This window comes from Heterodontus francisci, chromosome 3 (assembly GCF_036365525.1).
Source record: "Heterodontus francisci isolate sHetFra1 chromosome 3, sHetFra1.hap1, whole genome shotgun sequence".
NCBI lineage: Eukaryota > Metazoa > Chordata > Chondrichthyes > Heterodontiformes > Heterodontidae > Heterodontus > Heterodontus francisci.
Window position 1 is genome coordinate 156,623,457 of NC_090373.1, and position 17,024 is coordinate 156,640,480.

A 17,024-nucleotide genomic window follows, 5' to 3' on the forward strand; every position below is an offset into this window, starting at 1 on the left:
TAACCACTGCCCAAAGAGAATAAACTCTGTTGCAGTCAAATAAGAGGAAGGGCAAGAAGGCAGCTCACCACCTCCTTCTCAAGGGCAATTAGGGACGGGCAATAAATGCTGGCATAGCCAGTGACGCCCACATCCCATGAATGAATTTTAAAAAAGGGGCGAATGTGACCCCTCCTCACCTGGCCATAACAAGGTGAAAATGAAGCAATCATTTCAAAAAGAAATTAAATGTGGCTTTGGGGTGGCCTGCAGGGTCTGCAGAGTGGCTCATCAATGACACCCCCACTACGATCCCGCACCCCCCCCCCACTGGATTTTTGATCTTAGCTTACATCAGTCCCAATAGGCACAAACAAGAACCAGAGCAGTTAAATGTTACCATGGGATACAAGCCTATCAGTGCTTCAAAACACTTGTTTAAAATTCTTCTCTTCACTAGAATAGGAGAAACAATCTGCTTCATTGAAATAGGTTTGTAGTTTATTCTGCAGTATTTGGGAACTTAGGTCATTCTGTTCTATATAACTTAATGCTACACTGAGCATTGCCTTTACCCAATAGACCATAACGGAATATAAATTTATAAAGGAGGAGAAATGTTTCCAGTTTTCTCAGGAAAAAAAAAACAGGCTTGTCTCCAGCCTGCTGCCACATCACCTTGTGCATCTAATTGACAAGGCAGTTGTGAGCAGGTTACGACCGGTGCATAACCCAAAGTGTAAAATAAAGGGAGTCTAATATGTACAGAATCACAACGACAGCACAGAAGGAAACTATTCAGCCCATCATGCCTGTGGTGACTGATTGAAAGAGCTGCCCATTTTGTCCTCTTTCCCTGTAAATATTTTCCCACCAAATATGATCCAATTCCCTTTGAAAGTTACTACTGAATCGGCTTCCACCACCCTTTCAGGCAATGCATTCCAGATCACAACCCACTGCATAATTTCTCCCCTCTCATATTGGCTTGCTCTTTGGTCAATCACCTTTATCTGTGTCCTCTGGTTACTACTACTTCTGCCACTACAAATATTTCTCCTACTTTACTCTATAAATTATATTCCCTTCTGGTCAAATGGGTAAAGGCAATGCTCAATGGAGGATGAAGTTATATAGAACAGAATGACCTAAGTTCCCAATTTCCAGGTCATGCTGAGTAAACTCTTCTCAGCTGGAACCGCAATTATGGGCTTTGAATGACTGCAGCATCACTGAGCAAAGAAAGTCTAATGATGGAGTCAAAACAAGTCAGGGCTCTCAACATAACCCCTATCTAGTGACAATGCTGAAAGTGTAGATATGGCCCGGCATATCCACCACTCTACCATTACCATCAAGCCAGGAGACCAACCCTGGTTCAATGAACAGTGCAGGAGGGCATGCCAGGAGCAGCACCAGGCATACCTCAAAATGAGCTGTCAACCTGGTGAAGCTACAACACAGGACTATTTGCATGCCAAAACTGCGTAAGCAGTATGCAATAGACAGAGCTAAGCGATCCCATAACCAACGGATCAGATCAAAGCTCTGCAGTCCTGCCACACCCAGCCGTGAATGGTGGTGGACAATTGAACAACTAACTGGAGGATTTGGCTCCACAAATATCCCCATCCTCAATGATGGGGGAGCCAAGCATATCAGTGCAAAAGATAAGGCTGAAGCATTTGCAACAATCTTCAGCCAGAAGTGCCGAGCTGATGATCCATTTCGGTCTCCTCCTGAAGTCCCCAGCATCACGGATGCCAGACTTCAGCCAATTCGATTCACTCCGCGTGATATCAAGAAACGACTGAAGGCACTGGACACTGCAAAAGCTATGGGCCCTGACAATATTCCGGCAGTAGTACTGAAGACCTGTGCTGTGGAATTTGCCGCGTCCCTAGCCAAGCTCTTCCAGTACAGCTACAACATAGGCATCTACACCGCAATGTGGAAAATTGCCCAGGTAGGTCCTGTACACAAAAAGCAGGACAAGTCCAACCTGGCCAATTACCGCCCCATCAGCCTACTCTCAATCATCAGAAAAGTGATGGAAGGATTCATCAACAGTGCCATCAAGCAGCACTTGCTTAGTAATAAGGTGCTCAGTGACGCTCAGTTTGGGTTCCGCCAGGGCTACTCAGCTCCTGACCTCATTACAGCTTTGGTTCAAACATGGATAAAAGAGCTGAACTCATGAGGTGAGAGTGCCTTTGACATCAAGGCAGCATTTGACTGAGTATGGCATCAAGGAGCCCTCGCAAAACTGGAGTCAATGGGAATCAGGGGGAAAACTCTCCACTGGTTGGAGTCATACCTAACACAAAGGAAAATGGTTGTGGTTGTTGCAGGTCAATCATCTGAACTCCAGAACAGCACTGCAGGAGTTCCTCAGGGTAGTGTCCTCGGCCCAACCATCTTCAGCTGCTTCATCAATGACCTTCCTTCAATCATAAGTTCAGAAGTGGGGATGCTCACTGATGATTGCACAATGTTCAACACCATTTGTGACTCCTCAGATACTGAAGCAGTCCGTGTAGAAATGCAGCAAGACCTGGACAATATCCAGGCTTGGGCTGATGGTGGCAAGTAACATTCAAACCACACAAGTGCCAGGCAATGACCATCTCCAACAAGAGAGAATCTAACCATCCCCCCATGACATTCAATGGCATTACCATTGCTGAATCCCCTACTATCAACATCCTAGGGGTTACCATTGACCAGAAACTGAACTGGAGTAGCAAAATAAATACCGTGGTTACAAGAGCAGGTCAGAGGCTAGGAATCCTGCAGCGAGTAACTCATCTCCTGACTCCCCAAAACCTGTCCACCATCTACAAGGCACATGTCCGGAGTGTGATGGAATACTCTCCACTTGCCTGGATGGGTGCAGCTCCAACACTCAACAAGCTTGACACCATCCAGGACAAAGCAGCCCACTTGATTGGCACCCCATCCACAAACATTCACTCGCTCCACCACCGATGCACAGCGGCAGCAGTGTGTACCATCTACAAGATGCACTGCAGCAATGCACCAAGGCTCCTTAGACAGCACCTTCCAAACCCACGACCTTTACCACCTAGAAGGACAAGGGCAGCAAATGCATGGGAACACCACCATCTGCAGGTTCCCCTCTAAGTCACACACCATCCTGATTTGGAAATATATCGCCATTCCTTCACTGTCGCTGGGTCAAAATCTTGGAACTCCCTTCCTAACAGCACTTTGGGTATACCTACCTCACACAGACTGCAGCGGTTCAAGAAGGCAGCTCATCACCACCTTCTCAAGGGCAATTAGGGATGGGCAATAAATGCTGGCCTAGCCAGCGACACCCACATCCCATGAATGAATGAATAAAAACAAAGGTGAGGAGTGGGTTGACTACCAGAGACACTGGTGCCAATAAAACTATACTCTAGCAAGAATCAGCACCTACAAGAGAAAAGCGAAGAAAATCAATGCAGAAACATTAATCAGGAATGAAACTTTGATTAGAAATCACATTTCCTATTTACTCAAGGAGTAGCATGTTCTGCCCGATTTAAAATCCAGTTAGCAAAGTTACACCAAGTATAGAATTTAAAACATGCCAAATGTGACTATATAAGTTTTACAGACTTAGTCTTTCTTCCAAAATGTTGAATATTTACATATCCTTGTGGAAAATTAAAAATGACAGACAACTGACATATTTACCTTCGTGTCTTCACTATCGGGGTTTTCCAGCCATGCATATGGGTCAGAAATTTTACAACCATGGTAGTCATCAATCTGATAATAGAAATAAAATTACAATGAACAAAAACCTGTATTACAGCACTTTAAAATTGGACTACATTTTTTGTAGAGATTGAATTTTGTGTTGAAAACTTCTGATACTTCAGAAGCAAATTTTAATTCTGCAATTGCAGCTGATACATATGAACAGCTGGCAAATGCTCCCAGAAATTGTGTAAATTCTGATAGCTATAGCAATGCTTTCACTATGAACTGTATAACATGACAGCACATGACAGTTCAGTGCAGACAGCCATTCTGGTCCACATTCACTCAGCAAATTACCAACATAGGAGAGACCCAGATTCTACAGGAAATCCTGTGTGCAGTGAAAACTTCTATGTAAAGTTTGCCCTGTGCAGACATCTTTCTCTCTCTTCCTTACTCTGCACTTCCTCCACCACCACACTCCAACCAGGTCAGTCCTCTCAACAGATGTGACCTCACCAACTTGGGAACATTTGACTGCTCATGGTCGAGAAATGCCATATATTCAGAATAAATTAGCTGCGGAGAGCAAACCTGCCATGTTATAGAGTGTTACAGCACTGAAACAGGCCCCACCGAGTCTGTGCCGACTTCAACCACCCATTTATAATAATCCTTCATTAATCCCATATTCCCTACCTCATCCCCACCTTCCCTCAATTCTTCTACCACCGACCGATACTAGGGGCAATTTACAATGGCCAATTTACCCATCAACCTGCAAGTCTTTAGCTGTGGGAGGAAACCGGAGCACCCGGCGGAAACCCACGCGGTCACAGCGAGAACTTGCAAACTCCACACAGGCAGCACCCAGAACTGAACCCGGGTCACTGGAGCTATGAGGCTGCAGTGCTAACAACCACTGTGCCGCCCATGAACCAGACTGTGTTCATTATTTCACAAAATACAAATGCAACCTTTCCATGTATTAATATTGTATTTAATTATCAACATTGAACAAAAGTATGCAAGAATAAAGTTACACAAGAAAAGTCACTTGGCAGTAACAAAAAAAAACAACCAGTTCCCCGCCAAGTCACACACCATTCTGACTTGGGACTGTATCATCGTTCCTTCACTGTGGCTGGGTCAAAACTCTGAAACTCCCTCAACTTACAGTACTGCGGCTGTACATACATGACATGGACTGCAGCAATCCAAGGTGGCGGCTCAATACCACCTCTGAAGGGCAATATATGCTGGCCTAGCCAGCAATACTCACATCCCATGAATGAATTAAAAAAGATCACTGACAGGCAATATTACAGCTCCCTGATACGCTCAGACAGAAAATGATGCATCAGTTCTAAGTTGTAACCTAATGTAGTAAACTAGATACTTAAATACATCATTTTTGCAGGAGGCATATTTGTGCCGCACTGAAGCCTGTGGGTTCTTAATAATCGTAGATTAATATAGCAGATGACATCATTCGGCTCATCAAGTCTGTGCCGGCAATTTCTAAGAGCAATCCAGTTAGTTCCACTCCCCTACACTTTCCCCAAATCATTGGAATTTTTTCTCCTCGATATATTTAGCCAATTCAGGTACAATAAAAACCTTTTCACTGAGATGTCTTCACTACTTTCCTCCCTCAGCATCTGCATCAAATGGCTTCTCATCCTCAGAGATTTCAACCTCCATCTCAACTCATGTCCTCTTGCCTCTTGTCCTCCCCAAATCTCTCCCTCCATGTAAACTCACCATTCCATATTCATGGCCACCAGCTTGACCTTGTTATGGGGGACTTTAACTTTCCAAATATCGACTGGAAATACTATAGTTCGAGTACTTTAGATGGGTCAGTTTTTGTCCAGTGTGTGCAGGAGGGTTTTCTGACACAGTATGTCGACAGGCCAACCAGGGGCGATACCACATTGGATTTGGTACTGGGTAATGAACCCGGCCAGGTGTTAGATTTAGATGTAGGTGAGCACTTTGGTGATAGTGATCACAATTCGGTTAGGTTTACCTTAGCGATGGGCAGGGACAGGTATATACCGCAGGGCAAAAATTATAGCTGGGGGAAAGGAAATTATGATGCGATTAGGCAAGATTTAGGATGCGTAGGATGGGAAAGGAAACTGCAGGGGATGGGAACAATCGAAATGTGGAGCTTATTCAAGGAGCAGCTACTGCGTGTCCTTGATAAGTATGTACCTGTGAGGCAGGGAGGAAGTTGTCGAGCGAGGGAGCCGTGGTTTACTAAAGAAGTTGAAGCGCTTGTCAAGAGGAAGAAGGAGGCTTATGTTAGGATGAGACGTGAAGGCTCAGTTAGGGCGCTTGAGAGTTACAAGCTAGCCAGGAAGGATCTAAAGAGAGAGCTAAGAAGAGCAAGGAGAGGACACGAGAAGTCATTGGCGGATAGGATCAGGGAAAACCCTAAGGCTTTCTATAGGTATATCAGGAATAAAAGAATGACTAGAATTAGATTAGGGCCAATCAAGGATAGTAGTGGGAAGTTGTGTGTGGAATCAGGAGGTAGGGGAAGTGTTAAATGAATATTTTGCGTCAGTATTTACAGTAGAGAAAGAAAATGTTGTCGAGGAGAATACTGAGATTCAGGCTACTAGGCTAGATGGGATTGAGGTTCACAAGGAGGAGGTGTTATCAATTTTGGAAAGTGTGAAAATAGATAAGTCCCCTGGGCCAGATGGGATTTATCCTCGGATTCTCTGGGAAGCTAGGGAGGAGATTGCAGAGCCTTTGTCCTTGATCTTTATGTCGTCATTGTCGACAGGAATAGTGCCGGAAGACTGGAGGATAGCAAATGTTGTCCTCTTGTTCAAGAAGGGGAGTAGAGACACCCCTGGTAATTATAGACCTGTGAGCCTTACTTCGGTTGTGGGTAAAATGTTGGAAAAGGTTATAAGAGACAGGATTTATCATCTTGAAAAGAATAAGTTCTTTAGCGATAGTCAGCACGGTTTTGTGATGGGTAGGTCGTGCCTCACAAACCTTATTGAGTTTTTCGAGAAGGTGACCAAACAGGTGGATGAGGGTAAAGCAGTGGATGTGGTGTATATGGATTTCAGTAAGGCGTTTGATTAGGTTCCCCATGGTAGGCTATTGCAGAAAATACGGAAGTATGGGGTTGAAGGTGATTTAGAGCTTTGGATCAGAAATTGGCTAGCTGAAAGAAGACAGAGGGTGGTGGTTGATGGCAAATGTTCATCCTGGAGTTTAGTTACTAGTGGTGTACCGCAAGGATCTGTTTTGGGGCCACTGCTGTTTGTCATTTTTATAAATGACCTGGAAGAGGGTGTAGAAGGGTGGGTTAGTAAATTTGCGGATGACACTAAGGTCGGTGGAGTTGCGGATAGTGCTGAAGGATGTTGTAGGGTACAGAGGGACATAGATATGCTGCAGAGCTGGGCTGAGAGATGGCAAATGGAGTTTAATGCGGAAAAGTGCGAGGTGATTCACTTTGGAAGGAGTAACAGGAATGCAGAGTACTGGGCTAATGGGAAGATTCTTGGTAGTGCAGATGAACAGAGAGATCTTGGTGTCCAGGTGCATAAATCCCTGAAGGTTGCTACCCAGGTTAATAGGGCTGTTAAGAAGGCATATGGCGTGTTAGCTTTTATTAGTAGGGGGACCGAGTTTCGGAGCCACGAGGTCATGCTGCAGCTGTACAAAACTCTGGAGAGACCGCACCTGGAGTATTGAGTGCAGTTCTGGTCACCGCATTATAGGAAGGTTGTGGAAGCTATGGAAAGGGTGCAGAGGAGATTTACTAGGATGTTGCCTGGTATGGAGGGAAGGTCTTACGAGGAAAGGCTGAGGGACTTGAGGTTGTTTTCGTTGGAGAGAAGGAGGAGGAGAGGTGACTTAATAGAGACATATAAGATAATCAGAGGGTTAGATAGGGTGGATAGTGAGAGTCTTTTTCCTCGGATAGTGATGGCAAACACGAGGGGACATAGCTTTAAGTTGAGGGGTGATAGATATAGGACAGATGTCAGAGGTAGTTTCTTTACTCAGAGAGTAGTAGGGGCATGGAACGCCCTGCCTGCAACAGTAGTAGACTCGCCAACTTTAAGGGCATTTAAGTGGTCATTGGATAGCCATATGGATGAAAATGGAATACTGTAGGTCAGATGGTTTCACAGGTCGGCGCAACATCGAGGGCCGAAGGGCCTGTACTGCGCTGTAATGTTCTAATTCTAATCTCACGTGGTCTTGCTTGTCCCATCATATGAATAACAGATACGGAGTGTCTCCTGACAACGCAGAGCATGCGCAGAGTGATCGCCGACGTCATCTGTGTGTCCGAACATTTGCCAGCTTGCTAGTATGAATCCAAGCACTGACATCACCATGTGATGACATCAGAGATAATGAAGTCCGAGCGTTGCCTTGCCCCTCAATGGTTGTGATCGCCACTTCCTTCCCCCCTTCCATTCCCCTCAACAGTACCCCACCCCTTGCAATCACCGCCCCAATTGCCGCATTCAGTTTCCCACTCCCTCCTGCTGTCGCCACTTCTCTTCGCCGTTCAACTGCTCACTACTCCATCCCGCTGTTCTCCCGCTCCCCGCCACACCGCCCGGAGCAGTCAGGAGTGGCGAGAGGAAATGGCGAGAAATGGGCGCAGGAGGGAGTGGGAAACTGAATGTGGCGATTGAGGTGACGATCTTGGGAGGGAGTGGGGAATGTTGGGATGGAAGCGGCAATCGTGGCCATTGAGGGGTGCGAGGGTTTGGGTTCAATTCGCTTTTTGGGGCAAATTCAGCAGTGCCATCTTTATTACTGGCAGCTGCCCGAGACGTCTCAGACAATGATGTTTTAGTCGATGAAGCTGCATTTGCACACGTGCCAGAACTGCGTCACCTAGTGGTTGTGCTGTCAGCAAACACAGTCTTACAGATAAGGCCACCTCTGATCACTAGCTTGTATTGCTCATTATCCAGTATCGCTCAATATCCACATCCCCCTTCCAAGCCCCAATCCTACTTCCTTCTGCAGCCGTCTCTGAAAAAACTATTCCCCAATTCACTTACAATATCCCAACTGTCCAGCCTCTGGCCCTCCCGTCGCCATAATATTCCTGCAGCTACTGATTTGCTCAACTGCACCCTTACCTCCACCTTTGATGCCCTAGTCCCTAATAAAAACATTATATTCTCTCTGACCCTGGCCATTCTCCCTGGTAAAACCCTCATCTCTGCTCCCTAAAGTCCATGAGATGCAGACTTGAAAGCATATGGCAGACAACTAGCTTAGCCATCCACTGCCAGATCTGGCTGGTATACTTAAAACACCATCAGGTCCTGCTCTGGTCTGCATCATCCCGACTTCTTTTCTCTGCTGCACACCGTCTTAAAGCCCTCTCCCCTCGCCTCCAAAAATAAGTGCAAGGAGCTCATGGACTTTTATCATTAAGATCGAGAATGCGTAATCAGTTGCCTCTGTGTGGTCCCTCCCTTCCACTAGCCCACCGAGCCAAACTCTGTCTTATGCTGCCCCCGCCCGAGTCCTGAACTCACATCTTTCTCTAGTTTCTCTTCTATCTCCCCTCACACCCTCTCTGAGCTCATCTTGTCCACGAGACCCACCTCCTGTTCCCTCAATTCTATTCACAATTAACTGCTGACCACCCACCTTCCCCTCTTCGTCCCAATGTTAGCTGATATTGTTAATAGCTCTCTCTCTCTTCAGCTGTTGTCCCTCACTCCCTTAAATATGCCGCCATCGCCACTCTCCTCAAATAAAAAACCCTCGACCCCACCCGCCTTGTAAACCATCACTTTTCCAACCTTCCTTTCCTCTCTCAAGTCCTTTAACATGTTGTTGCCTCCCAAATCCATTACCATCTTTTCTGAAACTCCATGTTTGAATCCCTCCAATCAGGTTTCCGGCCATGCCACAGTACCATAACAGCTATCAAAGTCACAAATGACAACCTATGTGACTGTAACAAAGATAAACATTCCCTCCGCGTCCTTCTCGATCTATTGGCAGCCTTTGACATGGGTGACTGCACCATCCTCCTCTAACATTTTACCACTTTTGTCCAGCTAGTTGGGACTGCTCTCACCTTGGTCCCATTGTTATCTATCTAAATCACAGCCAGAGTATCACTTGCAATGGCTGCTTTTCCTGTTCCTGCACCATTACCTCTGTGTCTCCCAAGAATCTATCTTTGGCCCCATCCCATTTCTCATCTACATGCTATCCCTCGGTGACATCTTCTGAAAGCACAGTGTTAGTTTATCAACAGTGGAGGAAGAGAGAGAGGTGGTGGTGGAGGTAGAGCTGAGTGTCGTCAGCGTACATGTGAAAACTATCAGACTGCTTATCCAACTTCCATTACTGGATGAGCAGAAACTTCCTACAATTAAATGTTGGGAAGACTGAAGCCATTGTTTTCGGTCCCCAAGCCAAGCTCCGTTCTGTAGCTACTGACTTCGCCCTTTCCCTGGCAACAATCGGAGAGACTAAGCCAGTCTGTTCGCAACCTTGGTGTTAAATTTGACCCAGAGATGAGCTTCTGACTTCATATTCGTGCCATCACTAAGACTGCCTATTTGCACCTCTATAACATGGCTCGACTTTGCCCCTATCTCAGCTCATCTGCTGCTGAAACCCTCATCCATACCTTTGCTACCTCTAGACTTCACTATTCCACTCACCCATGGCTGATCTTCCACATTCCACCCTCCGTAAACTTGAGGTCATACAAAACTCTACTGCCCGTGTCTTAATTTACACCAAGTCCCGTTCACCTATTACCCCTGTGCTCACTGAGCTATACTGGCTCCCAGGCAAGCAAAGTCTTGATTTAAAAATTCTCATTTAAATGCCTCCATGGCCTTGCAACCTCCCACTGCACCTCTGTAATCTACTCCAGCCCCACAACCTTCAGATATCTGCACTCCTCTAATTCTGGTCTCGAACATCCCTGATTTAAATCACTCCACCACTGGTGGCCATGCCTTCAGTTGCCTAGGCCCTAAGCTCTGGAACATCCCAACACTCTCTACTTCGCTTTCCTCCTTTAAACCTACCTATTTGACCAAGCCTTTTTTCATCTGACCCAATATCTCCTTATGTGGCTCTGTCATAATTTGTTTTATAATGTTCCTGTGAAACACCTTGGGATGTTTTATTACATTAAAGGCACTATACAAATTTAATTTGTTGTTGTTATACCTTTTTGAAGGCTACTCTTGAATCTGTACCCACTAACCCATCAGGCAGTGCATTCCAAATTCTAGCCATTCATGTTCTCTAAGATTCTTTTACCAATCACCCTAAATCTGTGCCTTCTTCTGTCATTGGAAACAGTACCACTTTATCTAAACACTATGCTTTTAAACACCTCTATCAAATCTCCTTTTAACATTCTCTGCTCTAACGAGAACAACCCCAGCTTCTCTAGTCTATCCACTTAACTAATTCCTTATCTCTGTACCCTCTCCAAAGCCTTCAGGTCCTTCCTAAAGTGTAGTGCCCGGAAGTAGACATAATACTCTGGCAAGGGTCAAACTAGTGTTTTACATAGGTTTGGCATAACTTCCTGGTTTTTGTACTCTTATGCTTTTGGCCCAGGATCCTATATATTTTATGAACCTGTCTTGACACTTTCAAAGACTTGTGCACAAACACCCCCAGGTGTCTCTCTTTCGGCACTCCCATTAAAATTGTACAATTTAGCATCTACTATCTCACCTCATTCTTCCCACCAAAATGCATCACCCCACACACTTTTCTGTGTTGAATTTCAGGGCGCAAATCTGAAACACTAACTGTTCCTTCTTTGCACAGATGCTGAATGACTTGTTCTGTTTCCTACTTTTCCTATTTTTGTTTCAAATATCTATTTGTAACACATGGAACAGGAGTAGGCCATTCAGCCCCTCAAGCTTGTGCCACCAAACAGATCATGTCCGATTTGTACCTCAACTGCATTTACCAACCTTTCATCCATATCCCTTGATACTATTTCCTAATAAAAAAAATCCATCAGTCTTAGTCTTGAAAATTTCAATTGATGCAGCATCCACAGCCTCTTGGTGGAAGAGTTTCATATTTCTACTACAATTTGTGTGAAAAAGTGCTTCCTGATTTCGCTCTTGAATGGCTTAGCTTTAACCTTAACATTATGGCCCCAAGCTCTGGATGACATCCACTACAGGAAATAATTTCTCAATCCTACTGACTTTCTGACTGAATGGAATTTGATCGATTCTATCAAATCTTTGTCATTTTAAAGACCAAAATTAGATCACAATCTTCCAAACAAAAAATTTGTGCAACCTGTACTCATAATCTAGCTCTTCAAACCCAGAATCATTCAGGTGAATTTGCACTATAACTCCTTCAAGGATATATATCTTTCTTAAGGTACAGTGCTGAGAACTGAATGCATTACTCCAAATGGGATACAATTGAAATATCACTTCTTCCCCATTAAATTCCAACCCTCGAGATAATGGTCAACATTTCATTAGCCTTATTGATTACTTTTTGTATCTGTGCACTAGCTCTTAGTGATTTGTTTGCTCTCTACATTTCTTTGCTCCTCTACAGTTACGGGGGAGGGCCCCAAGGGGAGAAAAGGGGTGCATGGGAGTGCAAGGGGGGGAAGGGAAGGGGGAGCGGGGTGCGAGGGGGTGCTGGGGGGAAGATGGTGCGAGGACGGCCTCCTCAATGTCGGCGTCCTTCAGGCTGACGCTGCGCTCGTGGTCACCATCGGTTTAGGGCCCAGGAAATGCGCTCCGGCCGGTGTTGGGATCCTGGCTTACAATCCGCCACCTGGCGAGGAAAGCTGGTCCCTTGCCGCCCTGCGGGTCCATCCGATGAATGTAGAGTCTTAGCGATCGACCTATTTTCCTCCACTGGGATCTGAGCTTTGCTGTTGGTGTTGCTGGTCGCCGGCTCAACAGGACCTCAACAGGTACCCTTATCCACCATGTTAGTAACCAGCTCAAAAATTTCAACTAGATTAGTCAGGCATGACCTACCTTTTACAAATCCCTGCTGACTCTCCCAGTATCAGATCATACTTGGTCAAGTACTCAGTCACACTGTCCCTAATGACAGATTCCTGTAGCACCCCACCCACAACCCCCGCCTCCCCCCAACCCCAGTTCTCCAACAATCTGTAGTTATTTGGCTTCTTTCTCACTCCCCTATAGAATTCGAGAGACTTACAGCCCAGAAGGAGATCATTCATTCCATCATGTTTGTGCTGGCCAGAAAAGAGCTATGCAGCCTAATCCCACTTTATAGCTCCTGATCTATAGCTTTGTAGTTTACAGCATCTCAAGTGCATATCTAAGTACTTTTAAATATGAGGGTTTCTGCCTCTACCACCCTTTCAGACAGTGAGTTTCAGACCACACTACCCTCTAGGAGAAACATTTCTCAACTGCCCGCTAACCCTTCTGCCAATTACTTTAAGCCTATGACCCCTGGTTATCTCTCTGCAAAGAGAAATAGATCCTTCCTATCCACTCTATCTAGGCCCCTCAATTTTATACACCTCAATTAAATCCTGCCTCAACTTCCTCTCTTCCAAAGAAAACAACACAGCCTATCCAATCTTCCCTCATAGCTAAAATTCTCCACTCCTGGTGGCATCCTTGTAAATCTCCTCTGTACCCTCTCTAGCACAACCACATCCTTCCTACAAGGCAGTGACCAGAACTGTACACACTGTACTCTAGCTACTAACTAAATAGTGCTTTGAACAGTTCTAGCATAACCTCCCTGTCATACTCTACGCCTCAGCTAAAATATCCTGTATGCCTTCTTAACCATCTTATCTACCCATCGTGCTACCATCAGGGATCTGTGGACATGCACCCCAAGGTCCCTCTGTTCCTCTAAACTTTTCAGAATCCTACCATTTGTATATTCCCTTATATTGTTTGCCCTCCCCAAATGCATTACACTACTTACCCGATTGAATTCCATTTGCCACTTTGATGTCCACCTAACCATCTTCTTGCAGTCTAGAGCTTTTTTCCCCATCAACCACATGGCCAATTTTTATATCTGCAAATGTCTTAATTATACCCCCTACTTTCAAGTCTAAATCATTGATATAGAATACGAAAAGCAAAGAACCTAGTACTGAACCCTAGGGAACCCTAATGGAAACAGCCTTCCAGTCACAAAAACACTTGTCAACCGTTACTTTTGTTTCCTGCCACTGAGCCAATTTTGGATCCAACTTGCCACTTTCCCATGGACGTACTTTGCTGACCAGTCTGCTGTGTGGGACCTTGTCAAAAGCCTTGCTAAAATCTATGTAAATTACAAACGTGCTACCCTCATCAACTCTCCTTGTTACCTCTACAAAAAGTTCAATCAAGCTAGTCAGACATGACCTTCACTTAACAAGTCTATGCTGACTGTCATCTTAAATAATGGAGTGACAGTTGCAATTTTTCAATCCAATGGTGCAGTTCCCTAATCAAGAGAACTTTGGAAATTTATGTCTAATGCAGATTTAAAGGCAGATTCCATGGTGATTGTTACAATGCCACTCAATCCCTCTAACATTACAATAGAAATACTTCTGACACTATAGACCAGGAAATAAACTTGCTGCATTTTTCATTTTCTTCAGTTCTGACATTAACCACTTTCTTATCCATGAAAAAATACACTAGTATGGCTTTTATGAAATTAATATCTTTCAACGGTGTCTACATTTTAAAACTTTTTAATGCAAAATGCTTTGGGTCTCATGAGGTTGTGAATTGCACTATTTTTACATATATTAATGCTCATTTCCCAGTTTTGGTCCTGTTAAAAATCTTGCTGTCAAACAATTATCAAATTTTATTTTATCAAAAGCATTTTATCAAAATCAGCTAGCTGCCTGGCTTCTTTCAACTGAATGTATTTATCAACTATTTCACATCATACAAGCACACATCATTCCAACTCATTAGCATCTGAATTATTCCTTTAACTTTACAAATCAAGATTTTATCTTCCACTACCCCCGCACCACAATCACTCCGTTTTGACTCTTCACTTCAGTACAGTTGAATGATCAGCTACTTTACAAAGTAGTCATTGTTCAATATGAGCTATGAGAGCAAGGACAACAGTGAGATGCATCAACCCCAAATCCAATCTGCCCTCACCCAGCATCCATACGAACTAGGAGCAGAAGTAGGCCATTTGGCCCCTCTAGCCTGCTCCGCCATTCAATAAGATTATGGCTGATCTGTGTATCTCGATTTCCACTCCCATCTACCCCCGATAACCTTTGACTTCCTTGCCTAACAAGAATCTATCTATCTCCATCTTAAAAATATTCAATGACCCTGCCTCCACCACCTTCTAAGGCAGAGTTCCAAAGTCACACAACCCTCAGAGAAAAATGTCCTCCTCATCTTTGTCCTAAAATGGCGACCCCTAAATTTAAAACAATGCTCCCTAGTTCTGGACTCACTCACAAGAGGAAACATCCTTTCCACATCCACCTTGTCAAGATCGTTCAGGATGTTATATACTTCAATCAAGTCTCCCCTCACTCTTCCAAACTCCAGTGAAAACAAGCCCAGTCAGTCCAACCTTTCCTCATAAGACAACCCGCTTATTCCAGGTATCAACCTAGTAAACCTCCTCTGAACCATCTCCAACGCATTTATATCCTTCCTTAAATAAGGAAACCAAAACTGCAAACAGTATTCGAGATGTGGTCTCACCACTGCCCTGTATAAATGAAGCATAACATACTTTTACTTTCAATTCCTCTCATAATAAAGGATAGCATTCCATTAGCCTTCTTTATTACCTGCTGTACCTGCATACTAACTTTCGTGATTCACGCACTAGAACACCTAGATCCTTCTGCACCTGGGAATTCTGCTGTCGTTCTGTGTTTAAGAACTACTCTGCTTTTTTATTCTTCCTGCCAAAGTGAACAACCATCCATATTTGCACAATTCCTGCATAAGTCACTCCAGGGGCAGCAATCTTGGCAGATGTTTCCCTGAACAAACCTGGCACTGAAGCAAATTTTAATGCACACACTGGCATCTCAGCTGTGATCTTTAGCTTAGAATTGACCAATGATCATATCTAGGACCTTCATTGTTCGTACGGCTCAGTTACTCACTGATAAATTGACTAGAATTTGTCAAACAATCCGAGAAGTGCAAGAACAATAGGGCAGTAATAGTAGGGGATTTTAATTACCCCAATATTAACTGGGATAGTTTTAGTGTGAAAGGAATTGAGGGAGCAGAATTCTTGAGGTGCATTCAGAACTTTTTTGGACAGTATGTAGCAAATGCAACAAGACAGAGTGCAGTTTTAGACTTAGTTTTAGGAAATGACGATGGGCAGGTGGAAGGAGTGGCAGTGGGAGAGCATTTTGGTGGTAGTGATTTTAATTCAGTCAGTTTCAACAATTATGGAAAAGGACAGAGATAGAACAGGAGTCAGAGTTCTCAACTGGGGCATGGCCAATTTTACTAACAGAGGAGTGATTTAGCAAAAGTGGACTGGAAACAGCTACTTGAAGGTAAATCAGTGTCAGAACAGTGGGAGGCATTCAAAGGGGAGATTCAAGGGGATCAGGAGAAACCTGTTCCCACAAAGAAAAAGGGTGAGGCAGCCAAATCTAGAACCCCATGGACATCAAAGAGCCTACAGGGTAAGATAAGGCAGAAAAGGAAAGTTTATGTCTGACACCGAGAACTCTACTACAGAAAGCCAAGGGGAGTATAGAAAGCGGAGGGGTGAAATCAAAAAGGAAACTAGGAAAACAAAGAGGGCATGAAAGAATATTGGCAAGCAAAATCAAGGTGAACCCAAAGATGTTTTATCAATACATTAAGAGTAAGAGAAAAACTGAGGAGAGAGTAGGGCCCATAAAAGACCAAAAAGGTAACCTATGTGTAGGAGCGGAAGATATTGGTATGGTTCTTTGCATATGAATACTTTGCATCTGTCTTCACAAAAGAGGGGGACGATGCAGATATTGTAGTTAAGGAGGAAGAGTGTGAAGTATTGGATGTGATAAACATAGGGAGACAGGAAGTATAAATGGGGTTAGCATTCTTGAAAGTTGATAAATCACCAGGGCCAAATGAAATGTATCCTTGGCTGTTAAAAGAAGTGACAGGAAATAGCAGAGAGTCTGACCATCATTTTCTAGTCCTCACTGGATACAGGTGTGGGGCCGCAGGATTGGAGAATTGCTAACGTACCTCTGTTTAAAAAAGGAGCGAAGGATAGACCGAGTAATTACAGGCCGGTCAGTCTAACCTCAGTAGTGGGCAAATTATTGGAATCTA

At 44.3% G+C, this 17,024-nt stretch overlaps 1 protein-coding gene across 1 annotated transcript in view; it reads right to left on the minus strand.

Annotated features, from left to right (window-relative positions):
* The window catches only part of LOC137362624 (prolyl endopeptidase-like), a 173,453-nt gene that overhangs the window by 149,812 nt on the left and 6,617 nt on the right, over positions 1–17,024 (minus strand). The window contains exon 2 of the mRNA XM_068026980.1: positions 3,685–3,759. Within this exon, the coding sequence (XP_067883081.1) occupies positions 3,685–3,759 (75 nt within the window). The remainder of the gene's footprint in view (positions 1–3,684; positions 3,760–17,024) is intronic.